This window comes from Colobus angolensis, unplaced genomic scaffold, assembly GCF_000951035.1.
Source record: "Colobus angolensis palliatus isolate OR3802 unplaced genomic scaffold, Cang.pa_1.0 Scaffold73, whole genome shotgun sequence".
NCBI lineage: Eukaryota > Metazoa > Chordata > Mammalia > Primates > Cercopithecidae > Colobus > Colobus angolensis.
This window is the reverse complement of record NW_012121043.1, coordinates 5,549,305-5,575,063: the sequence shown is the minus strand read 5'-3', so window position 1 is coordinate 5,575,063 and position 25,759 is coordinate 5,549,305. Positions and strand designations below refer to the sequence as shown.

Genomic DNA, 25,759 nt, shown 5'->3' with positions numbered 1-25,759 from the left:
TCACATACATAGATAGGCCTGGAAGAAAAAATGTTCCTATTTTCAAAATCCTTCATCGGAATTAGCAATATACAATTATTTCTAAATAATTTCTCAGGAAAAGTTTTTGTAAAGGTCTGGAGAATCATTTCTAAATGTTTTTTTCACGTTTTTATCACTTTCTCCAAAGCATGTTATTCTTCATTAAATTTATCTTGCCAAAATAAGATGAATTCTGAATTAATATTTTTACGTTCCACTTGACAGTGTTTTGGTTGGTTTTGTCTCCATATCTGAAAACCAAAATTCATAAGTTACAACTATCATAAACTGACATTTCCTAGAGATTATCCTTTCACTCATAAAAAAGGTTTAGCTAACTTAAGGACTTAAAAATACCACAAAATCTTTTATAAATATTTCCACTTTATAATACAGTGGTTGTCTGGGGAAATGTAATTATTATTACGGCAGGATTTTCCAAACATGGAGAATAAGACGCACGGATGTTTTAGTGAAACCCGTTGACTCAACGAAATATGTAAAAACTCTAAAAATTCATGCAAACATTTTTCCTAAGAAAGAACACGGCACTCAACTTGTATGACCGACTTCCACAACGCAGAAAGAAAAGGTCAGCTAAGTTTGTGAAAACAGAGATATCCGAAGATAACATTACAGTGTGGTTTGCATTCATTGTTTTGATCTACTTAGCCATATGATCTGTTTTGTTAAAACGCACTTTTGTACTTTTTTTTAAGCCACTGTTCTTTATATCTTTTTTCAGACACTATTACAATTTCTTACTGGTACTAAGTAACTAACCTTCGTTTAGTATAAAAACGTTACCTTTCTGAAAATCCAGAACATTTCCTGATCTGCTATCTTGTTTGCCATTTTCAAGTTGATTTAATAAATTAAAGATGGCTTTTTCCCTTATCGTTGGTATTTTTGGTAAGAAGACACATGAAGTACGTTCTTTCACATTCTAGATTCTAGAAAAGTATTCTAACATAACTATTACATTTTTTAAAAAATTTCAACATAAAAGGATATTTACTATGTATGCCCTGTTATTAGGCCATGGCAAATTAGCCTACAGCAAGTAAAGGTCCAGACAGTCTCCTCAGTTTGATGAATTATGTGTATGGTATTCTTCTCTACGACTGACTCCAGACTTTCCAAATACCAGTTGGGTATATCAAAACAGAGAACTACAGCAGGGTTCTTTCTCCACCATTCCCTGGCATGAACAGACTAATGGGGTCAGAGCACAAGTAGGGTTCAATCCTGGCAGTGTGTTTTTGGCTATTCTCACAAAAGTCTGATCAAGCTTCAAGATTCACCAATAGATTTCAATTCCTCTAGGTCTTTCTCCTCCAAATACTGTTCTTCACACACTTCCCCTGTAATGTTTTCCAGGTAGCCTCAGGAATCTCAGGGTCTGTTACTGACCCTGGGCTTTTAAAGTCAGTATCTTTCTCCTCCCAAATCTGAGTTATTTTGGGGGCTTCAAAGTTTCTGCGTATTCAAGTATGAAACTCGAAGAAACTACGTGACTGAAAAAGTAACACTAATGAGAAGAACCAAAGATAAACTCCAGAAGCAGAAAAGCCTTTTGTATACAGTATATAAGTTGCTTTTCGCTCATTCATTAACACATTCACTCCAACATTAGGCTGTACAGTGTGCCCACATCTAGGGATTCGTGAGATAAATGAAATAAAATAGCATTAATCCTCAAGAACCTTAAGACTATCAAAAGGATTTTAAATTTTTAAGGTTGAATCAAAACCATGTGCAGAAATTGCAGCCTTATTTGGGCTTTACACGAACTCAAAAGTTCAATACTAAAGGTACCTAGAGGAAATCCCTGCCCTTTTTGAGTATCTGTGGTAACAGGAATGGTTTTTAATTTCATCCTTTACTTAGGATGTTTATCTACTACACTTTATAATGGTATTTCAAACTTCAAACTAAGGAATAAAAAGTAACCCAGTTTTCAAAACTCAAGCAGAGGTATAGGATGGATAAAGATGGACTTGTGACCGATTGTGTACCTTTATAAAAACATGAGAGGAAATTATTTTGCACACTCTTTTCTTTATACTTAATTATATTACAATAATAGTGTAACCAGCAGTTATAAAATTGTCTTTGTTCTGGTTAAATGCCTAAAACTTTAAGAGCAACACAACTACAAATTAAATCTGAATGATACCCTATTCTTACAGCAGACACAAGGGATTTCCCTCCTTTATTCTTATTTTAGGACATACCAATTCGTATTCCTCATAAGAGACATAGCATTAAAAAAACAAAAAGGATGAGTTTTCAGCCTCCTATTTCCAAAATTCTTATCAGTATTCCTAGATGATTATAGGAAAGAAAAAAGTAACATGTACAAATACATCATCACATTTTCCAATTGAGTTCTTTCCCAAATGGTACTTTTATAAATTAAAGTAACTAAGAAAATCCATGATCAGCAAACAGTTGCTAGGTGATGAAGAATTTAAACTTCAAAGCATGTAAATAATTTGGCAACTCAACCATGTAACTCAAACCTAGTAACAGAAAGGTAAAAAACTAAACATTCTAAGCTATAATGTGGGAGTATATGTATACTTATGTATATGTGTAAACACACATTATAAATGCATGGGGTTGTTTTGGGTTTTTTTGTCACCTCTGCCAAGATCAACCAAGAGAAAAAAGAGTAATTTGTTTAAAAGTTAGGAACTGGACATACCTTTAAAATTTCAACAGCATATTTCCTCTGTATCGTATTACAATAACGGCTCTATAAAACTGTTGGCTGAAGCCTAGGTAAGAATAAAGTCTGTTTCGAGAACAGCATTTATCATTGCCCAAAAACAGTAAGGAAAATGTGCAGATTACAAAAGATATTTAGCTTGGACTACAGCTGATAACTTTGAAAAACGTCTCTCAAATATTTAAAGAGGTAGTAAGTTTTTCTTAAACTTTTAAATTATTGGACTTTTTTGCAAAAAGAATGTTAAATTTTCTAAAATGAGACCTTTGATCTAAAATATTTAATAGTTTTAAAAATATACTATGGTGAGATGTATTTGTAAAATACAATTATCCAGAGTTAGACAAAAGTAAACAAGAAACTTAAAGAGGGGAAGCCTGGACCATTATTAATCCTTTCCCACATGAAAAGTGCAGATATTAGCAGAATATTCACTAAGTAAAAGGAAAATATTACCTGGTTTCTAAGGCACACAGTTAGCTGTCAGATCTAAAGTGGGATTTATTTGCATTAAGCTTTCAGAACATTTGCTGCAATTCGGGTAGAAATAGTAAGTATCACATAATATGTAAGTCTGTAGTCCAGAAAGGTATTTCAACTAAAATATGTCAATTTTCACATCTGAAATAATTCAGACATTACTGAGATAGTATTTGGAAGAGTTTCTGTACAGAAGATTTTTTCAGGCTGACAGTACTTAGTGCTTTAGAGGGTCAGGTAAACCCAGTTCTCTTTTGTTCAGCAATGTCTAATTTCCACTACATCAAACTTGGTCCCCAGTTCCACTATCCAAAAACTGCTTTACATTATGTCGTACTTCGCTGGTACCACATAAAGTGATTACATTATAAAAGGCCTCTAGATCACTTTGTTCAAATTTAACAGCTGGTTTCGGTAATGTTCCAGGAGCAAGGGAACTCTCTCCCATAATTTTCAGGTTGATAAATTTGATTTTCCAAGTATTCTCCACAAAAGGGCAGCGGATGAGTCCAAAAATTTGTTCAAAAATGCCCAAACAAGTGTTTCCTCGATGGACAGTCCCAGCAACTCCAACCATAACCAGTCCATGAGGAGAAGATGCACATTTCAATCCATGTGAATCTAGGTTGGGGCTGAGAAAAAGAAATTCTTCTTTTACTAGTGACAGCAAACGAAGGCTCACAATTTCTGCTCCATAGTAGTCCATGACATTTTGTTCTGATGTGTTGTAATAAAACCTAAGCTTCACATCATGCCAGAAGTGCTGTGGCCCCCATTCATCTTGAGGTGGTCCCAGAAAAGGATTCTGAGAATTAAGGAGTCCAAAGAACCAATGACAGAATTCTTCTCCTAGGCGACGAAAATCAACTTTTTCAGCTTTTTTATCTTCTTTCACCTGCTGATTGAAACAAATAATACAAAATAACACCAAGGTTTAACTTTCATATTTATTTTTCTATCCATCCTATTCAAAGTTTGAATGCACCCATTACACCAGAGAGAAATGAATTATATGTGAACTTGCTGAACCCATTATGCATAGTAAAAACTCTTTTTTCAAAAGGAGAAATATCATTTTAGAAATTTCCAGCTTAAATTGCTGAAAATTCAGCTAAGAGAGTAAGGTTTAGTAAGGCCAACTAAAAAATTAGTATGAACTGGGCAGGTACAGTGGCTCACGCCTGTAATCCCAGCACTTTGGGAGGCCGAAGCAGGCGGATGGCGAGGTCAGGAGTTCGAGATCAGCCTGGTCAACATAGTGAAACCCCTTCTCTACTAAAAGTACAAAAATTAGCCGGGCATGGTGGCCTGTGCCTGTATTCTCAGCTACTCGGGAGGCTGAGGCAGGAGAATCACTTGAACTTGGGAGGCGGAGGTCGCAGTGAGCCAAGACAGCACCACTGCATTCCAGCCCGTGCAACAGAGCGAGACTGCAAACCTTCAAGATGTTCACTTTAAATGGATGCATTTTGCATATAAATTACATAAAGTTGATATAAGTAAGCATTTCCATTTGTCTTTAAATAGATATTCTTACGGTGATTAAAACAGGTTATTTTCTATAACTGGGATTAATTTTATTCTATTATTTCTCTTTTTTCAAAGAAAATGTTACAGTAAGCTGGGCGCGGTGGCTCATGCCTGTAATCCCAGTACTTTGGGAGGCCGAGGCAGGCAGATCACTTGAGGTCAGGAGCTCAAGAGCAGTCTGGTCAACATGGCGAAACCTCGTCTCTACTAAAAATACAAAAATTAGCTAAGTGTAGTGGCGCATGCCGGTAATTCCAGCTACTCGGGAGGCTGAGGAAGGAGAAGCACTTGAACCCAGAGGGCGGAGGCTGCAGTGAGTTGAGATCATGCCACTGTACTCCAACCTGGGTGACAGGACAGACTTTGTCTCAAAAAAAAAAAAAAGTTATTGTAAAAATCTACCTGATAGACTAGATCTCATTCATCCATATGTTCCACAACACTACTTTACCGAGATGTATGAGATCTTAGGTTCACTGAGCAGCTGCTATTCAATATCCTGGGCACTGTGTGTGGTACTTAAGAGCTATTTCTTCCTACCTTCACAATAAGCCCTAGGACATAGATATTATTATGATCATTTTATAGATTAAAAAAACAAGGCTTGGAAAGGTCAAGCTATTTGCCTAAGTTAACACACCTAGTATATGGCAGACCCTAATTGGAAGTTGTATCTGTATGAGTTCAAAGTCAATGCTCTTATCAGTACATAAAGTAAGAAAGCTCTTAGAAGATTCTTTCCTAATGTGAAGGCAAAGCTTTCTCACTCTGAAACCTCATTAATTCAAAAAATGTGGTATGTAGTTTAAAAATCTGCAAATTACCTAGAGGTTAATTCAAGCAACACTTAAATATTTGTGCAATATCTAAAATGTACAGTGGAGACACAAAGAACAGAAACAGCCAATGTCCGTTGGAGAAAATTTCTACAATAGAACTTTTTCTAGCTAAAAAAAAAAAAGCATAAAAAATATTTAGGTTCCAATGTAGGGGCGGGGCATCAAGAAAAATAGCTAACGCATGCTGGGCTTACCACCTAGGTGATAGGTTGATAGATGCAGCAAAACACCATGGCACATGTTTACCTATTTAACAAACCTGCACACATACCCTGGAACTTAAAAAAAATTTTTTAAAGTAAAATTTTAGGTTGTTTTCATGACATTTTTGCAATACCAAAAACGTCTTAAAAGTGAGAATTTGCCATAAAATTCTTCTAAAGTGAAAAAAAATTACACAGAGCTAAAGTTAAAATTAACCTTGCATTAGACCTAAAACCATAAAAACCCTAGAAGAAAACCTAGGTAATACCATTCAGGACATAGGCATGGGCAAGGACTTCATGTCTAAAACACCAAAAGCAACGGCAACAAAAGCCAAAATTGACAAATGAGATCTCATTAAATTAAAGAGCTTCTGCACAGCAAAAGAAACTACTATCAGAGTGAACAGGCAACCTACAGAATGGGAGAAAATTTTTGCAAATCTGCTCATCTGACAAAGGGCTAATAACCAGAACGTACAAAGAACTCAATCAAATTTACAAGAAAAAAAACAACCCCATCAAAAAGTGTGCAGAGCATATGAACAGACACTTCTCAAAAGAAGACATTCATACAGCCAACAGACACATGAAAAAATGCTCATCATCACTTGCCATCAGAGAAATGCAAATCAAAACCACAATGAGATACCATCTCACACCAGTTAGAATGGCAATCATTAAAAAATCAGGAAACAATAGGTGCTGGAGAGGAAGTGGAGAAATAGGAACACTTTTACACTGTTGGTGGGACTGTAAACGAGTTCAACTATTGTGGAAAACAGTGTGGAGATTCCTCAAGGATCTAGAACTAGAAATATCATTTGACCCAGATATCCCATTACTGGGGATATACCCAAAGGATTATAAGGCATGCTGCTATAAAGACACATGCACACGTATGTTTATGCAGCACTATTCACAATAGCAAAGACTTGGAACCAACCCAAATGTCCATCAATGATAGACTGGATTAAGAAAATGTGGCACATATACACCATGGAATACTATGCAGCCATAAAAAAGGATGAGTTCCTGTCCTTTGTAGGGACATGGATGCAGCTGGAAACCATCATTCTCAGCAAACTATCGCAAGAACAGAAAACCAAACACCGCATGTTCTCACTCACAGGTGGGAATTGAACAATGAGATCACTTGGACACAGGAAGGGGAACATCGCACACCGGGGTCTATTGTGGGGAGAGGGGAGAGGGGAGGGATAGCATTAGGAGATATACCTAATGTAAATGACGCGTTAATGGGTGCAGTACACCAACATGGCACATGTATACATATGTAACAAACCTGCATGTTGTGCACATGTACCCTAGAACTTCAAGTATAATTAAAAAAAAAAAAGTGAAGATATAAAAAAAAGGCATTTACATATAAATAAATCAATAATATTTGAGAAAAATAAAAGAAATGAGTAAGTCGATAAGCCACTTTTAACCAGCACTAGTGATTGTTCAATGGAAACATATAAACTCAATATAAACCTGAAGTTAATTCCATTTAATTTACAGCTTATTTTATAATAGTATTTTATTAAGGAATTAATTTACATATAGTAAAATCACAAAACTAAACACACAGCATGAGGAATGTTGACAAATGTATGCAGCTACATAACCATCATCTCGATCAAAATACAAAACGTTTCCATCACCCCAGAACATTTCCTCAGGCCCCTTTTCCATTCAATTTGAATTCCTCACCCTCACTCAAAGCAGCCACTGCTCTGGTATCTATCATCAAATGCTAGCTTTGCCTAGAAGTGACTTTAATATAAAAGTAATTAGATAGTATGTTATGTCTGGCTTGTTTTGCTCTACTTAATGTTTTTGAGATTCATACAGGTTGTTGCATGTATCAGCAGTCCTTTTTTAAATGAACAGTATTCCACTGAAAAAAAAAAAAATTAACCTTGAAGTTTACTCTCTAAAAATCCAATAGTCCTCATTTGATGATGCTGATATTGAAAAATACTTTTTCTCTCACATATCAATAGATGATTACATACATATCACGATATGTCAGAAACATTTTTTCTTTTAGTTGCTTTACTGGTCTCTTCCTTCCTTTGGGATTGATAGAATATGAAACAAAGTTAAAATTATAAAATATCAATAAAATAGGCTAGGCATGGTGGCTCATGCCTGTAATTCCAGCTGAGGTGGGAGGACCACTTGAGGCCAGGAGTTCAAGAACAGCCTGGGCAACATAGTTGAGACCCTATCCCTACAAAGCATTTTAAAAATTAGCCAGGCATGGTGGTGCATGCCTGTAGCCCTAGCTACTCAGGAGGCAGAGGAGGGTGGATCACTTGAGCCCAGAAATTCAAGGCTGCAGTGAGCTATGATTTCACCACTGCACTCCAGCCTGGGCAACAGAGCAAGAATCTCTTAAAAAATAAAAATTAAAAAACCCCACAAACATTATTAACCATGTTGCCCAAGATTTAGGATTATCAACAAAGTTTCAGACAGAACAAAGGTTCAGAAAAGAACTATAAGATTTATTTTACCTGTTGAAAGAGTTGGATGTCCTCTGTCTTTGTAACTGGCTGTGGCATTTCCTTCAATTTCAGTTGTGGTTGCTTTTGCCAGTAATCTTTTGCATGCTGAATAAGATTGTGTTTTTCAGTAGCTGGAGGTATAACAATCCCCTGTGTTGCCAAGTACTTAAATATAACTTCTCGGTGGACTTTTCTACGCCTTAGAAGTTCTTCTGCACTTTGGCTGTACACTAATATCGCACGAACAGCATCTAGAAAGAAATTGCGAAAATTAATAAAAAATCATGAGGCACTTACAAATTTGTGCCAGGTCAGCAGAAACTCTATTAAATAATATTTACAAGCTCTTTTCACAGTATTACTGCTGCTGCATGATAGCCATCACTTAAAAAAAACAGGAAGTCCATTGTCAGTTTTCTTTTAATGTCTTTATGCCTTAAACTTCCCTTACCTAAAATCTCTTCACTTCCCATAAGTGACAGTGAAAGTTCAGCATTTTCTCTTAAAGAATTGCATTTTAAGAAAACAATCAAGCCAGAAAAAACATTTTTTCTAATAAGGCCAACAGTCCTAAATTCATGTACAACCTCTAAAACTAGGGACAATTACAACAATATTTTAGATGTCAAGGAATTTTAGTCCTATCTCCTCTACAGATAATGAAAGTTGAGGCCATATTAGGTATCAATTATTATTATTATTATTATTTTTTGAGACGAGTCTTTCTCCGTCACCCAAGCTGGTATGCAGTGGTGCGATCTTGGCTCACTGCAAGCTCTGCCTCCCGGGTTCATGTCATTCTCCTGCCCCAGGCTCCGGAGTAGCTGGGACTACAGGTGCCTGCCACCATGCCCAGCTAAATTTTTTTGTATTTTTTTTTTTTTTAGTAGAGACTGGGTTTCACCGTATTAGCCAGGATGGTCTTGATCTCCTGACCTCGTGATCCGCCTGCCTTGGCCTCCTAAAGTATTGGGATTACAGGCGTGAGCCACCGCATCTGGCCCAATTATTGTATTTCTAGAAAGTGGACAACCAGGGCTTGTATTTTTATACTTTTTATTTTAATTTTTATTCTTTTCAGACGGAGTCTCGCTGTCACCCAGCCTGGACTGCAGTGGCGCAATCTTGGCTGACTGCAACCTCCACCTCCTGGGTTCAAGGGATTCTCCTGCCTCAGTCTCCCAAGGGGTTACAGGTGCGTGCCACCACAGCCAGCTAATTTTTGTATTTTTAGTAGAGACGGTTTCACCACGTTGGCCAGGCGGGTCTCGAACTCTTGGCCTCAGATGATCCACCTGCCTCAGCCTCCCAAAGCGCTGGGATTACAAATGTGAGCCACCACGCCTGGCCGACTTGTATTTTAAAATATGTATATTAAACACAGACCAAAGAATATTTCTGACATGTGTGAGTCATACAGAATGGCAATAAGACGAACTTCCATATGCATACCTCCTAACTTAGGACGTAACAAATAATACTATCTTTGAGGCCCCCATTTCGTCTCTTCCCTAATGCTATTCCTCTTTCTTCTCATCCACCTCAGAGTAGCTACTATACTAAATGTTGCTTTAAAATTTCCCTTTTTTATAGCTGTACAGCATAAGTATATATCCCTGAACTATATTTGGTTTGGTATGTTTTAAATTGTGCTATAAATTCAATTCATCCATACACAGTATATAGTTTTCTATAATCAGCTTTTCACTTAATATTTTCTGGAGTAATCTGATACACATAGCTAGCTCATTTTCAGTGCTATATCATAATTAGTTATATGACTGTACACAAGGTACCTAGCTATTCTTCTGTTTACAGACTTATATTGTGTCCAATTACAAACGCTGTTACTTTGAACATTCTCATACATATCTCCCAGTGCCCAAAGGGGCAAGCAGTATGAGCATCAACCTGGAGCTTGTCAGAAGCAGAATTTCTGGGCCTCCCCTAAAACTTATGAATCAGAACCTGCATTTTAACAAGATCCCCGAGAGATTCAAAAGCATATATTCAAGTTTGAGAAGACTAGGTCGGTCTCGAGTATGTGTCTAATCTGCCATTTTAGGAGATGTCAAATTTGTTCTTCAAAGTGGTAGTTTTAACTTAAACTCCTTCACTAGTTGTCAACGAGTTGCTTCACCTGATCATGAACACTTCAAGTTTATAGTGTATATTTTTAATTTTTTTTTCCAATCTGGTACACAGAAAAGACAACTTCTGTTTCTGGTTTTCATTTCATTAGTTTCTAAAGGCACTGAGTATACTTTCATGTGCTTAAATGTTGTTCTCCCCCACGTCCCAACAATGTTTCTTCAAGTCATTTGAACGTTTTTGAACTGGGAATTTTTTTCTTATTTGCTTTTAGATACCGTATCAATTAAATGCAGCATTTTATCCATTATAATTTTAAATTCACACTCACCATGACTGTAAGAAGGTGAAGGCATGTAAGACAAACGCTGAAGAACCATGTAAGTCTAAAACTATTTTAGGTCTTAATTATTTGGAATTTCCTCTTTTAAGTGTCCATGGCTCAAAGTGATAAATGACTTTCTTCAACGCCAAAAATGAAATCCGACTTAAGCAGAAAAACCCAGTTTTAAAAGGGCAGAATCTTTTAAAGATAATCATATACTAATATGGGAATCTGGAATTGTTCACGTTTTGAAGTAAAATTCAACAAATTTAAAATAAAACTAGCTACCCGACACACAAAATGAACAAACGCTTTACATTTTTACATGGACTAGTCACAATCAGACTTCGCACTAATAGTCCTTAAAAATCCACCGGAATATGTATTTAGCTCGCTTGTATGTATTCCTAGTACGAAAATCAGCTCTGAAAAATTTTGCCTCCAAAAAGAGACACGGATTCGAGGTGTCTGCCATTTAATTACAGTAGCTGCTTTTTACCAGAGACACAGAAAATGTTTGCCAACCTCCTCCCACTCAAACTTGAAGAAAAAAGCCCGAGCGGCAGCTGACTCTCGTCAGCTGATCGGAACTGAAAATGCAAAACATTCTGGCTCCCCAGAAAAATTTTAAAAATTACTAATGACTTATTCCGAATCCTTGAATTAACAAGCGCTGCCCATAATATTGAATGGATAAAACCTGGAAGCCGCGCCATCATCACCACCACCACCTTCCTCCCTTAACCCGGCAGCCCAAGTCTGGGTAGTGGTTGCAGAGCCGTGGATCTGCCGCGGCGGCCAAGATTCCCGAGGATTCTGCCTAAGCGGGGTAGGCGTGAGGCCAGGGGAGGGGCGGCAGCCTTCCTGGTGAAGGGTCCGCTCTTACCTTGGCGGTCTTCAGGCTGCACCAGGCGGTTAGTGACGGTGTCGCATAGGGCCATGATCTCGTCGTTGTCCAGTAGGCCAAGTAGGTTACGGCAGCCCTCCATCTCTGAAGAGCTGAGTCCCGACATCTCCACCCCCGGGGTTGGGGGTAAAGACGACGGCAATAATGTCGCCCCTACGGCCCACTGGGCCCGCGCTTGGCAACAGACACCGGAAGTGCCTTTCTCGTTGTTCGCCGTCGAAGGGCCTCGAGTATTCCAGGCCCCTGGGCGGAAGTAATCGCCAAAGAGGTCAATCAGGAAACAAAGTGCTCCCACTTGTGGTTCCGGGCTGGGGACGGAGTGAAGTCCCAGGTATCTCAATTAAGGGAAGTGCCGGGTTTATGTGAAGAACATACACTTTCAGCAAGGGAGCTGGTTACCGAAAGAGAAGTCCCTCCTCCAAAAGACCGCCTTGGAGGGCTGCGCAGGTGCAGGTGCGTAGAAAGCAGCCCGCAAGCCTGGTGCACCGCGAGCTCCCGTGATGCCGCGGGGCCGTCCAATGGAGGCGGCTCCTCCCCGCCTGCGGGCCGGGCCCCCGGGAGCGCTTGAATGTCTTCTGCGGCCACTTCTGAGTTGGGTGAGCCGGTAGTTTCATTCCTTAAATTAAGTAAATTAAAATAATTTAGTTTTGTTTAACATTATAGTATGAAAAGTTAAAAACAGATAATCCACTGTGCCTGGCCGCCTTCCAGCGGACTTTCCTCTCAAACACGCCGGGACAGTCTCTTGCCTCCATTTCCCTTATTGCTGGCTCGGCCTTAGAAGAGGCGATGTCGCGCGCAATTTAAGGTTGGGGGTTCTGGACGCCAGATTGCCAGGGTTTTACTCCGCCATTTACTCAGACTGTAAGCAAGCTCCTTAGCCTTTTCCCCTTCAGTTTCCTATGGAAGTGGATCTAGTGGAGATGCCTACCTCTTGGGGTTGTGGGGGCGGGGTGAACAGTGCGTGGCTCTTACTAAAGAGTTCTTACTAAAGAGCTGATACTACTATTGGCATGGTAGCAACACTCATTGACGAGAGAAATAGTCATCCTCTGCTAAACAGGAATCAGACTAAATTGTCAATTGCCTTTTTCTCTTTCCATTTTTAAGGCCTGTTTTTGATCAGTTGACATTTAATTGGGGTATTGCCATTTAGTAGCTGAAATGTACACATCTGCAGATCCTGGCGAGCAAATTTAACTTTAAAATATATTTTTACATATAAAAAATAGGATTGACCGGACGCGGTGGCTCACGCCTGTAATCCCAGCACTTTGGGAGGCTGAGGCGGACGGATCACAAGGGGCCAGGAGTTCGAGACCAGCCTGGCCAACATAAAGAAACCCCATCTTCACTAAAAATACAAAAAAATTAGCTTGGCATGGTGGCAGACGCCTGTAATCCCAGCTACTCGGAGGCTGAGGCAGGAGAATCGCTTGAACTCTGGAGGCAGAAGTTGCAGTTAGCCGAGATCACGCCACACTCACTGCACCCCAACCTGGGTGACAGAGCGAGACCCTGTCTCAAAAATAAACAATAGCTAAATATCAGTCATATAGTGTACATGTAGTGTTTAAAACATGGCATTCAAAATATGGTGAAATTGTCAGTGGATGTTATTTGGGGTACCATTTGCTCAACACAGCAATTCTTCATATTTTAAATTAAGTATTAATGAATGCCTGCTACTATTGAAGGTTCAGAGACGTGACCCTGACCTTTCTTCAAGGAGCTTTTGGGAGTGTTGTTAGTAAAGAGCTGACAAGATAAGTGCTAAAATATGTTGGTGTGGGACCACGTGGAGGGCATGTCCAACTTATTTCATTCGTTCATTAAAAATGTATTACAGTTCAGCACCTACCTGCCAGTTATTGTTCTTTGTACTGGGGCAAAAAACAATGCTTGCATTTTGGTGGAAGGAAATAGACAGTAAACATGTAAGAAACTATCTAGTCGGCCAGGAGATGCTATGGAAAAAAAATAAATCCAGAAGACAGGGATGGGAGAGGATGTTAGTATTTTATACAGGTTGAAAGGAAAACTTCTTTAAGTGACTTTGAAGATCACAAGAAAGTGAGTGAACCGCAGGAGAAGCATATTAGGAAGAGGCAAGAGATTTCGAGGAAGGAGTCCAGGAGACTGGAGCCCCTTTGAACAAGGAGAAGGCAATGAGCAATGTGGTTAGAGTTGCAGTCAAGACTGATCTAACACAGGGTTTCTTGATCATAGAACTGTTAACATTTTGGCCAGGATAATCTTTTGTCGAGGGGATTGTCCTGTGCGTTGTAGGATGTTTAACGCATCCCCATCCTCTACCCACTAGGTGCCAGTAGCACCTCCTTCCCTCTCTGCGCCAACCAAAATTACCTCCAGACGTTGTTACATGTCCCCTGCAGGGCAAAATCACCCACAATTAAGAGCCACTGATACAAAACCTGTCAAGATGCTTTTCGAGATGATGACAATGTTCTTTTTACTGTCCAATACAGTAACTATCAGTCACATGGCTCTTGAGCTTCTTGTGTTTAGTGCAACTAAGGAACTGAATTTTAAGTTTTATTTGAATTTAAATTTTAATAGCCACACGTGGCTAGTGACTACTGTCTTGGATAGTGTAGGTCTAGAACCTTGTAGACCATTATATGGACTTTAGCTTTCATTTTTTATCTCTTTCTCATTATTCTGTCAATCTCTCCAGACTAGTCAGTGGTTCCCTTATCATCTGTTCCTTCAACTTGCCACAGGCTCTTGCCCCTGGCATATTCTTCCCTTGGATATCTGAATGACTCTTTCCCCTACTTTAGTCAGGTTCCTGCTCAAAAGTCACCTTATCAGAGGCCTTGCCTCATCATCTTGCTTAAATTCACCACCAACACCATGCTTACTTATGCGTTTCCTACCCACTTTATTTTTCTGCATAGCACTCATACTGTATGTTTGTTGTCCCCCAATAGAATATGAGCTCTGTGAGGCAAGGATTTTTGTTTTTCATTGCCTGTTACAGAGGCCAGCACACGGTAGGTATCCAACGAATATTTGTTGAATAAATGAATGAGCTTTGAAGGCACTGGCAGGTTTTAAACAGGAATGTCATTATCTGACTTGTCTCAGAGCAGGATTACTTTGGCTGCTGGTGTGAAGACTGAAGGGAGGGTAAGGGTAGAAGCAGGGAACTCAGTTAGGAGACTATTAAAATAGTCCAGGTTAGAGAAAATGGTGGCTTGAATTAGAGTGAAAGGCATGATAGAGTCAGGGATGATAAGAAGGTTTTGGTTCGGGCAACTAGTTGCCATTTATCGAGAGGAGGAATGCTAGGGGAGTAATTAAGAGACCTGGCTTTCTGACAAAGTGGTTATGCTTAGGAGGGATTAAATCAAAGAATGAGAAATGGGACAGGGAAAAAGGTGAACAACCAGTAAAGGGAATAGTAGTGAAAAATGCATGGACTAAAACAACATGATGAGGGTAGATGGGGGTTTTAAATATGACTGGAGCCAAAGACAGGGTACGGGAGCCATACCTAACATGAAGAGAAACTTAGCAAAATTCTGTATCGGTGGGATGTACAGCTCTCCACAACGATAAAACTAGTGTGCTGGAATTTGAGTGTAACTGATCCGCACACCTCTTTGCACTGTTTCCATTAAATTCCGTTCTGGTAGTTTCATTTACTGAATACACCTTGAGCAAAAAACAAAACTCTCCCCATTAGAGCGGTTTGGGATATTAGATCTTACTACTAAAGTATCCATTCACCCAACAGTTTAAGTACCTAGTAATAGAGGACTTCTTTAAATGTCTTGGAAACTAATTTTTGAGAAGGTTCTATAAATTTAAGGGGAAAGTTTATCTTCTAGGGAAATACAAAGAACCTTACTGCTTTAGATCTGTGGTTTTCAAACCTTAGCTTGTATCAGAATCACCTGGAGGATTTATTAAGCCAGATGGCCTCCAACCTGACCACAATTTAGCATTTCTAACAAATTTCCAGGTGATGCTGATTCTGCTGCTCTAGAAACCACATAAGAATCACTGCTAGAAGATACTACTACATCAACCAAATGTATCTCTACCAGGCTTCATCCTTTGACTCTGAAATCACTGATCCTCAGGCAAATCTGAGCCGATTTGGATTATTAGATCCACTCGTGCTCTCCATTTGTAGGGACAAGTGTGTGGCACAATGGAAACATGGTTTTGGGACACATCCGATTTTTCAGTCACCCTCTGCATTTATTAGCTGTGTGATTTTAATCAGGTTAACCTTTCTGAAGTTCGGTGTCTACAGAGCAGTGTTCATATTTACCCTCGAGTTGTCCAATTAGAGGTAGCATATATCAACAAGCCATTTCTTCCCCCGCTGTGCAGTACCCATCAATAAGGCATGAAACTTTCTATCATTTACAATTTTTATTCCAAATATTAGTGGATTGACTCTATTTCAAATCTTGATGTACAGTTAAAACATCTGTCCCTGTTTTATCAGTTGATTCTTAAAATCAGTACAGACATTATGCTATGAAAATCAGCTGAATTTGGTTGTCTTGGAAGCCTGTTTAGTAGTAGTTGCTTCCCAGAATTCCTCAAATTTCAGAAAAGGAAAATGAAGTTATCTAAACCCCAATAACTTTGTCCAAATACCTCAATACATTCATTATTTTGAATATGGAATATATCAAGTCTAAGATCATATGACCATAAATCAGACTGATAATTTTAGATCTCAGCTCTAGAATGTTTCAATAACACTCTCATAGTGTTTCAAGGCATAATGCTTGTAACTTGCACAAATCATTTTATCCCATTTATCATTTGCAGTGTGATCTCATCACATCAGAAAGGTTTTTTTCCTACTTAAAGCCCCATTTTTTCCAATTGCAAGTTATAACAAATAGTTTGGAGGGTTTTCCTTTGTTACTGAACCAAAAAAGTAGGAGCCCTCATGCTCAAGGACATCACTTTGGGTTACAGCTTACTGACTTTAAAACGTTTATTTCCCCAGTGAAATTCTTTCCTAGGAAGTAATTTTCATCATCATTTATATTGTAATATTTCAAAATGATTTCAGTCTTTGTTTTTTTTAAGTTCCACCAGAAGCTCTTCATTTTTGAAGAATTACCAATGTAGACAAATTTATCTACTGTCTTGCCTTTGGAGAGTTCCGACACTTACTAAGTTTGCAGAAAGTACTGTATCACACTGAACCCACTTACCTGAAGTGACTTTGGTGACACAGAATTCTGTCAACTTTTATTCCTCCATATAGGCATTCGTTAAAATGTCTAAAAATGCCTATTTTGTGTAAAATTTTAGATATTTCTATTTTCTATATTATGTTTTACAAAAATCACTCAATCTAAATATGGTAATGATACTAACTGAAATATGCCATTCCTTTATAAGACATAATTGACATTTTCATTTAATATACCTTATATAAGTCTAATTCCTTTTGAAAGCAATGTACTACATAAAATTGAACACTTGATTACCAACAAGGACGTTTTATTGAACAAATCTATGTACAGTACAAAAAATTTCTTGAAATGAGACACTATTGTTGATTTATTGCAGTTCAATGGCTCAGTTTTAATTTGTACTCTTATAAAATGCAAAGTAAAATAATTTAACATTCAACAAGGAAGCACAAATTTCCTTTCTTGCTGAATCTGTAATATCTTTCACATATTAACAATTCCAAAATGCATATGCAGCATTTACTCATTCTGAAAAGGTGTTTTACAGTACCAAATAAATTAAAAAATAAACACTATCATCCCTTTTAGGTTTTTCATCCATACATCAGTATTAAATCAAACATGAAAGGAGTACGGCTGAACCTTCAGTGTGATTTGAAAAGAATCACAAGTTCAATGATATAAATTATTTAAGTATTATATAATTGGTGGTTTTAAAAAAATGAATATGGCTAAAGCCCAAAGTACCAGTGTCCTTGTCCATGGAGATTACCCTTTTTACCTCCTCCATCATATCTGAGCAGCAAAAATTCAGATTTGCTATTTTCTTGACCTTACTGACACACAGCAGAAATTTAACATTTAATTTTTTGAAGGAAATTTTTATTTAAAAATGAAGATTCTTGGTCCATGTAGGATGAATACATCCTCAAAACAGAAGAAAAGAAGAAGAATCTGAGGAATAAGAAGCAAGCTTCCTTTTCTTCTGAAGCTCAAATTAGAACTGTTGGAAGTTTATGCACCCTATAAAAGCAAAATGATGTAGGTTTATGTTTTAAAAGACAGACATAATAAAATGAACACATTCTTTCAATAGCTATTTGAGAAATATATAAACCGAGGTTAAGACAGGGTGGCCAAATAGAATTTTAGAAAACATTCTTTGATTTAGTTATATATAAACCAGTTTGATCTCAGTCTTTCAGAAATTAATTTTCTCTTAGCAACACAAAAGTAGAAATAAACCTCAAATTAAAGACAAATAACAAATGGAATATATTTGAAACATCTTTGCATGAACAATGGAAGTAATGAAAATGGAATACTTTGTGGGCATGGATTTATATCAGTTGTTACAACTTGTGAAAAATGTGATAAAATATTAAACTTCTGGAAAATGTACAAAGCAGAAATATTTCAAAAGACTTCACTGTCCAAATGAACCAGTTTCCAAACAGACTTTTTATTACAAGACATACTTTTAGAATGAACTAAAATAAAATTCATTACATTTTTAGTATCAAGAAATACAGAAAACATTTTTTTAGCTGACCTTAAAGACTTTATGAGCTGTGTTTAGTTACCTAAATGTAAATTCCACAGCCTAATGTAGGCTACATAACAGAAACAAATTTAAATTTGGAATGGACTTATGACCATCATTGCATAGTAGTGAATGCTGATGATAAACGAATAAAACCGGGAAATTAAAAAAAAAAATCATCTGATCTATCATGATCTGGAAATCCTAATAAAATATGGATGCTACCTGGATGAAATTCCCCACTTCCATAGTAGCCTCATTGAAGAAGCTCTAGTATAATAGGGTCTGATGAGATTATCTGCCTTGAACAAAGATTTTGTTATTTAGAATAACTGGAATATTTGACATTGGGACATTAGGAGATCCGTTTTGAAACAGTTTGCCTTTTTGTTATTTTTATCCCTGTTTTAGATTAACACACTATTAGGTAAAAGGAAGTCTTTAAGCATCTTCCTTTCCATAATGGACAAATGGAAAACATCTGAGAGAGTATTTTTAAAAATATTTATTTTGTTAACACTTTATTAAGTTAAAATTTTCTTAGGAAAATAACTGATCACTAAGGAAAACAATGCATGAATGTCTCTCTTATTGTGTTGTGCAAATGTTTTGTGTAACTACTGCCTTTTACATATAAAAATTACTATTCAGACCAGAGTCATCACTAATGAATAAAAAAACAGGAGTAGTATGGCTTATTTTGGAATTACCTCTCCTAATAGAATAAAATGAATGAATTCTCAACCTGATTCTTAGCTGATTTTTTGAGCCAGTTATTTTAATATCCCAACATATATACAAACAGAAATATCCCAGTGTGCTTTTACCATTATTCACATTGAATAATTTGCAATTCAGTGTTTTCCTTCAACTACAAAGCCTGTAAAGTCTTAGATTCCTTTCATCTCTCCCCAGAGTTACTGATGGTTTTTTTCCCCTATTTTATTGATACTGCTGCCCTTTAAATGTAACTAATTTATACCACAAAAGTGGTTAGTGGGAGGTTCCATCAAGAGCTTATTAGCAAAGCACTGTGGTTTTTTTATAAATTTCTTAATTGTCAATGCTGGCGCGCCATTCATTGAACTTTGACTTAATTAATCATCTGGAAACCAGTTACAATCTTTAATTGATAGCACTGTGGTGTGTTAATGTATAAGTTTCTAAATCATCACAAACGAAACAGCAGCGGTTCCTTCAACATGTTTGACCAGAAGGGAGGGGACATAATCTGATTATGCATGATGAGAACACAAACCCCATTTGTAGAATAAAATACTTTAAATGGTTTATTATTGTAAACCAGCCCCCCTCCCCACACACACTTTTTAATAATGTGTTAACTTTTCCCTTTCTGTAAGGCCATAGCTGGTTTTCTGACTAGTTGCCTAAACATGTTTCTCATATAAGCGAAACTGAACATGCTGCTGCTATTAATCATCATAAACTTTAAAATGTGATTTTCTGGAAAACTGGTACTTTGGGAGTTTTATAATAACCCTTTTGGAGTCTAAGCCAGCACATCTCTGTGAGTTCATTCTAGAAAATGTGCTTTGTCTTTATCTTTAGTAATCCGAGACCACTCTAAAATTAAGGCCATCAGGGAAATAGCAAACTGATGATGCATTTTCTTATAGTGTTTTTTTCACACTACTGCTTGATTGATAGATCTTTCTGAAATATTTTCATCAGGCACCTGTAAAACAGAACACATCTGTTAATTCAAGTTTTATTGACGTTCAACCGGAATTCCAAGTCAGATTCCTGTTTAATTTACACCCTATCATTTTAAAGGATATTGCTATTAGTAGAAAGACAAGCTCTTTTTCTGATTTTCTCAATTATTTTCTGTTCTTTTTCTACTTCTATTTTTGTAACAGAGACACAGATTCACTTATTTATATTCTGGAATGCATATGAAAAATAATTCCCATCAAAATTACAACTTTTATTACATGAAACTTGGAATGAAGAACTTTTGATACAGCGGAAGAAGTATAATCAAAGAATATGAAAAACCTGTGTTCAGGTTCGGCCTTGCACAAGTTCATAGGCAAAGCCCTATGCAAATTACTTGTGAATTTCAATAGCTTGATCTATCAAACAGGAATATTAGTATCACCTCATACTGGTTGTATGTATTAAAGGAAATAACGTATGGAGTAATGCTTCACTATCTGTGCTACACAAATGTCAAGTTTTTAAATCTCAAAGATCTATAATAGTTTTATTTATGCCATTTTCTTTTTTTACAGATATCTCTACTAAGAAGATAGAAGACTTACTTTCATCATCTGAATCAAATCCAAAGAGTGTCTGACATTTCTTTTGTGCAAGATGAGCCTCAAGTGCTTCTGCATTACAGTAGGTGGTCAGGCATTTGCCACATCTTAATCTTTTCACTGATTTTTTATACATGTTATCTTGATCAGAACAGGCATCTACTCTATCAGTCAGAAATTTTCTGCGTTTTGGCATACTAAGATACCGTTCATCAAGGTAACTAGGAGGCAATGGTCTGACGTATGGTTTTGTTAAAATTAAGCCATATGAAGTATGTTCACTTGTCAGATTTGGTTTGGAAGGTGCCTGAGATACTGGCAAGGTATTGTGTTCTTGTGGTACAACACTGGGTAAAATGGAACCATTTTCTGTCCTGATTCTGTTTGTATCAATTTTCAAAGCAGGATCCGATGAAACTAAAGGTGTTTGCTCTATTTCACTATGTCCATTGACTAAATCACTACTACTACAATTATTTTCAGAATTTGGCTCTATGTCAGGCATCTTTTGGTCTATCAAGCTTATATTTGAAACAGTGTCATCAGAATGTTCATTTCCATTCTGAACTAAACTGTCTGTTTTCTTTTCCATACTTTCTATACATGTCTTTGGTTCTGTAGACTCTTTCCTTGATTTGCTAGTAGAAACTGGCAGACTAATAGTTTGTTTCTCATTACTAGATGAGTCTTTTTCCTGATGATTAGGATTTGAGTCTGTATGAACATCCCAAAGAATTGTTTCACTTGGTTGTGCAGATGATTCTGGTGTTTTACTTAAATAGTGCTGAGCTTCATGTTCATATAGCAGAGGAAGATCTTCAAAAAGCTCATGGCATTCTGGAAAACTACACTGAGCTTGAAATATCCTGTGACTTTTTGTGTGCTGGGCAAGCTGGAATGGCAGCTTAAATGACTCGTTGCAATTAAAATGCAAACAAAAGTACACATTTGGATAGCTATGTCTATTAAAGTGGTCTATAAAATGTTGAGAATCTTCAAATTGCCTTTGACAAAATTTGCATTTTCCTTTGCTCCACTTCATTACTGTTTGTCGCACATTTAAATCAGTGGGATGTACAGTCATTGCATGTTTATTTAGAAACCCAATTCTTTTAAATATCCGGACACAGCCAAGAGCAGGACACTTAAAGTTTCCTTCTTGATCTGTGGCATATATGTCTTTTGGATGGCACACAGTTCCATTGATTTTATGAATTACTGAAGTTTCTTGATTCAGGTCATAATCATCTTCTTCATAATCACCTTCTTCATCCTCTTCCTCCTCATAATCATCCCCACATTCAGGTAAAGGCTTCAAGACATTATTTAAAGAAGTATCAGGACTGCCATTTTCAATAACATTTTCAATAACATCTTCTGGTACACTTATGGGAATTTCAATGAATTCAGCCACATGCTCGGGGATGACTTCTTTGTTTCCTTCACTAGAAGCAGTAAGAGTCTCTACTTGCAAATCTTTACTATCAGAATTCCCATTTTCAAATGAAATGGAAGAATTAGAACAATTTATTTCTTCCAAAGCAGTGACTTCCTGATCATCCTGTTGAGCTGCAGCAATTTGCTGTCTCTGTATCTTCTTAACATGATTCTTTAAATGCTTCTGCATAAGTCCTCTGTTTCTAAATTTCCTACCACATATTACACATGCAAAGCTGCCTTTTTTCTGATGAGCCTGGGCATGCCTTACGATGTGACCACCTAGAAATTCCTTGTTACATAACATACAACGATGCCTTGGGACATTGTGATCTACTTTGGAAGTATTAAGAGCTGTAAAGTTTTTCTTCGTATTAATATGACCTTTAGGCTGCACTCCAAATACATCATCAGGATCAGTCTCTCCAGTGCTCTGATCTGTAAGAGAGTCAAACCCTTCATCCAAACCTTGCTGTTCTTCTGTCCTTTTTAGATTACCTGCATTATTTTCCAGTGTGCTTTCATTCAGAAATCTAACTACTGATTTATCACTCAATAATGCTACGCAGTTTTTCTTAATCATTACAAAGTTCCAAAATTCAGGGTCAAAAAACAATCCCTTTTTCAAAATCGGAAGCAATTCAAAACGAACACGATTTTGAACACTACTTGTGCCTTCATTATATTCTTCATCTGGACGTTTGTAAAGCTCTTCAACGGTACGATACGCTTCTAAGGAGCGCTCCAGAAAAAATATTGAGAGTGCACAAATCCTGAGGATCTCCAAATCATTTGGCAAAAAATGTGCAATTGTTTTATAAATCAGACATTTAGTTCTGGGATCATCATGAAGGTCGAGTTGCAGAGCACAACCACATATTTCGACACAAATTTGCAAGCCTTCTTCTTCAACCTGGAAAAACAAAAATATTAGTGCTACTTTTTTTTTCCAAAAAATGGTTACATTAGTCTATCTTTAAAAAATACAACTCTTAAAAATGAAAGCTGAATAAACATAGTATTCTATTGTGCAGTTTTCCATATTTAGTAGCCTTGTTTAACTCTTTAAATATATACCTTTCTCTGTTTTTAAAACTTGAGAATAATGTGGAATAGATAGCATTTTAGCTTCCAATTTATTTAATTTTCACATTTGACAAGCCCCACTATCCATAATATAAAATGGACTTACGGTGTTTCATAAATTTATGGTGATTAAGATTTCTTAGAATTCTAGATCCCCATTTATTATTTTAGGTACAAATCTCATATTGTTTGAGAGAAGGGCCAAAATTATACGTATTTTAACAGATTTATCAATTTTCCACATCAAGAAATAAACTAGGCTTAAAAAAAACTGCTTATGGGAACATTTATTATGGTGCTATATGAAAAAATATTACTTATTTTGCTTATTAAGTAATGTTATTTATCCAGAAAGGGGGGAAATGTGGCCCACATAAAGAAAGCAGTTATAATCTTTCCAAATCTAATAAGATATATAAGGCTTAGAATAATGAGCCTCCCTGGAAGTTATCTGAATAGTACTCAAGCTTTGAAACGTTTACTGATGACTCAAGGATAATGTGCATCAGCTTTTACTTGGGAATCTTTTGTCGACCCATCTTAGTTATAATAGTGTCTCTCTAGTGGTATGGAATAATCTAAAGGCTTATTTTGACTGGAGGAGATACCATAATAATGTCTTTGACATCATATATATGTATATATGTCATACTGCCTACATATGGTATAGTATAGATTACAGGAAGCGATACTACCTTGCCAGCCTCATGTTTTCTTAGTCCCTTACATGCTGTGTAACCCTGCAGAACTACTTAGATTTCCCACAGACCTTAACTTACCACATCTTATTTTCACTTTACCTAGCTAGTAAATTCCTACTGATCCTCCTATTCATTCTTTTGAGAATCAGCTCTAATCTGAAGGTTTTTCTTCCCACTTATCCTGGTCTCTGCCCTGAGGTACAGTTAAAATTTCCCCATTCTTTCCACCCAGAATAACTTATCTTTAAAAAACATTTCAATTTTGTTTTATAAATATCTGTGTATGTGGCCGGGCGTGGTGGCTCAAGCCTGTAATCCCAGCACTTTGGGAGGCCGAGACGGGCGGATCACGAGGTCGGGAGATCAAGACCATCCTGGCTAACACGGTGAAACCCCGTCTTTACTAAAAAATACAAAAAATTAGCCGGGCGAGGTGGCGGGCGCCTGTAGTCCCAGCTACTCGGGAGGCTGAGGCAGGAGAATGGCGTAAACCTGGGAGGCAGAGCTTGCAGTGAGCTGAGATCCGGCCACTGCACTCCAGCCTGGGCCACCGAGGAGACTCCATCTCAAAAAAAAAAAAAAAAAAAAAAAATCTGTGTATGTGTATGTCCTCACCTCCTAACTTTGAATTCCTAAATTACAGGGGACAGTGTTTCATTTTTTATATCTCCCTATAGTTAGCATAAAAGTTGGTATATCGTAACCTCTGAATAAATGTTTGCGGAATGAGTGAAAATCGGACCTATTGCATTTACTTAGTTTGCGCCTACAAATCCATCATCTACAACTTGGAATCCTTTCTGAATTCCAACTACTTATTTCTAAATGTCAATTATAATTAGACTTTACTACCTAGATTTTTCAGATACAGCAAATTCAAAATCCATTCATTCAAAACAGAATTCCTTTTCTTTCTCCATACTTCTATCTACATCCTCTTTTTTTTTTTGGAGACAGAGTCTCGCACTGTCACCCAGGCTGGAGTGCAATTGCGCGATCTCGGCTCACTGCAACCTCTGCCTCCTGGGTTCAAGTAGTTCTGCCTTAGCCTCCCCAGTAGCGGGACTGCAGGCATGAGCCACCACACTCGGCTAATTTTTGTATTTTTAGTAGAGACGGGGTTTCACCATGTTGGCCAGACTGGTCTCGAACTTCTGGCCTCAAGTGATCTGCCCACCTCGGAATCCCAAAGTACTGGGATTACAGGTGTAGGCCATCGCTCCCAGCCTACGTCCTCTATCTTGGCTCATAAAATTATAATGTATACAGATGCTCACGTTTAAAAATCTTAAGATCATCAAAAAACAGAACAGGCTACTTCCTTACCTGAAATCTTTTGATGGTTCCAGGATATTTATGAATTTTCAATTCATTCAATGAAATGAATGAATTGTTGCATTCAAATTCCTTTAAGTATCTCTGACAATCACTCCTCTTACCACACACAGTCTCTGGCATTAGTCTCATCCTCCACCCACTTCCCCACATTTCTCTGCTACCCTTTAATGTCACCAGATGGTTGTGAAAAACAAATAATAAACTGAGGAAAAACTGCCTTGTAAACTATAAAATTCTCTACAAATGTTAGTACTATGCTCATGTCATTTGAAAACCCAGCTTAAAGTATTTCCTCTGTGAACCCTTTTTAGATATACCATCTATGTCTCCTGAACTCAAACAGTATTTATGACTCTTCACAGTACTGAGGCAATTGAATGATTTATTCCAACAAATAAGTCTTTTTAGTAGAGTATAAACTATTAAGCATCGTATTTTTAATACTTATTTCATCTTTGAATTTTCCTTTTATAATATATTCGTAGGTGTACCCCACATGTGAAAAGAAGAAAGCTCTGTGATGAC

The 25,759-nt window shown here is 37.2% G+C and overlaps 4 protein-coding genes across 7 annotated transcripts in view; 1 reads left to right on the top strand and 3 right to left on the bottom strand.

Moving 5' to 3' along the window:
* Positions 1-2,211: 2,211 nt before the first annotated feature.
* On the bottom strand, positions 2,212-12,130 carry LOC105501595 (chromosome unknown open reading frame, human C3orf38). Of its 2 annotated transcripts, none has more exons than XM_011927588.1 (3): positions 11,629-12,130; positions 8,336-8,577; positions 2,212-4,133 (listed from the first exon to the last, which is right to left on the bottom strand). In XM_011927588.1, exons 1-3 carry the CDS (start codon positions 11,753-11,755, stop codon positions 3,519-3,521), a joined length of 984 nt encoding a protein of 327 aa, XP_011782978.1. In that variant the 5' UTR covers positions 11,756-12,130; the 3' UTR covers positions 2,212-3,518. The 2 variants fall into 2 exon arrangements, with proteins under 2 accessions (XP_011782978.1, XP_011782979.1); XM_011927589.1 differs by having other exon boundaries at positions 2,212-4,130.
* CGGBP1 (CGG triplet repeat binding protein 1) overlaps positions 11,947-25,759 on the top strand; it is a 96,236-nt gene continuing 82,423 nt past the window's right edge. The window contains exons 1-2 of one of the 3 annotated variants that reach the window (XM_011927593.1): positions 11,947-12,102; positions 20,646-20,754. The gene's annotated coding sequence lies outside the window, so the exon portion shown is untranslated. The remainder of the gene's footprint in view (positions 12,103-20,645; positions 20,755-25,759) is intronic. The other 2 variants (XM_011927594.1, XM_011927595.1) reach the window with 2 other exon arrangements.
* ZNF654 (zinc finger protein 654) lies at positions 19,440-22,617 on the bottom strand. Its single transcript, XM_011927590.1, has 2 exons — positions 20,676-22,617; positions 19,440-20,086 (listed from the first exon to the last, which is right to left on the bottom strand). Exons 1-2 carry the CDS (start codon positions 22,414-22,416, stop codon positions 20,079-20,081), a joined length of 1,749 nt encoding a protein of 582 aa, XP_011782980.1. The 5' UTR covers positions 22,417-22,617; the 3' UTR covers positions 19,440-20,078.
* LOC105501644 (zinc finger protein Rlf) overlaps positions 22,443-25,759 on the bottom strand; it is a 78,454-nt gene continuing 75,137 nt past the window's right edge. Inside the window, exons 8-9 of the mRNA XM_011927658.1 lie at positions 22,516-23,022; positions 22,443-22,463 (exon numbers count right to left, since the gene is read on the bottom strand). Coding sequence (XP_011783048.1) covers positions 22,443-22,463; positions 22,516-23,022 — 528 coding nt within the window. The remainder of the gene's footprint in view (positions 22,464-22,515; positions 23,023-25,759) is intronic.

Bases quoted from the DNA above. Each gene is read 5' to 3' on its own strand.
- LOC105501595 (XM_011927588.1), bottom strand. From the start codon at position 11,755: ATGTCGGGACTCAGCTCTTCAGAGATGGAGGGCTGCCGTAACCTACTT. The intron at 8,578-11,628 runs GTAAGAGCGGAC...ATTTCTTTCTAG, and splicing joins GCAGCCTGAAGACCGCCAAG to ATGCTGTTCGTGCGATATTA. The intron at 4,134-8,335 runs GTAAAATAAATC...TGTTTCAATCAG, and splicing joins ACATCCAACTCTTTCAACAG to CAGGTGAAAGAAGATAAAAA.
- ZNF654 (XM_011927590.1), bottom strand. From the start codon at position 22,416: ATGTTATGTAACAAGGAATTTCTAGGTGGTCACATCGTAAGGCATGCC.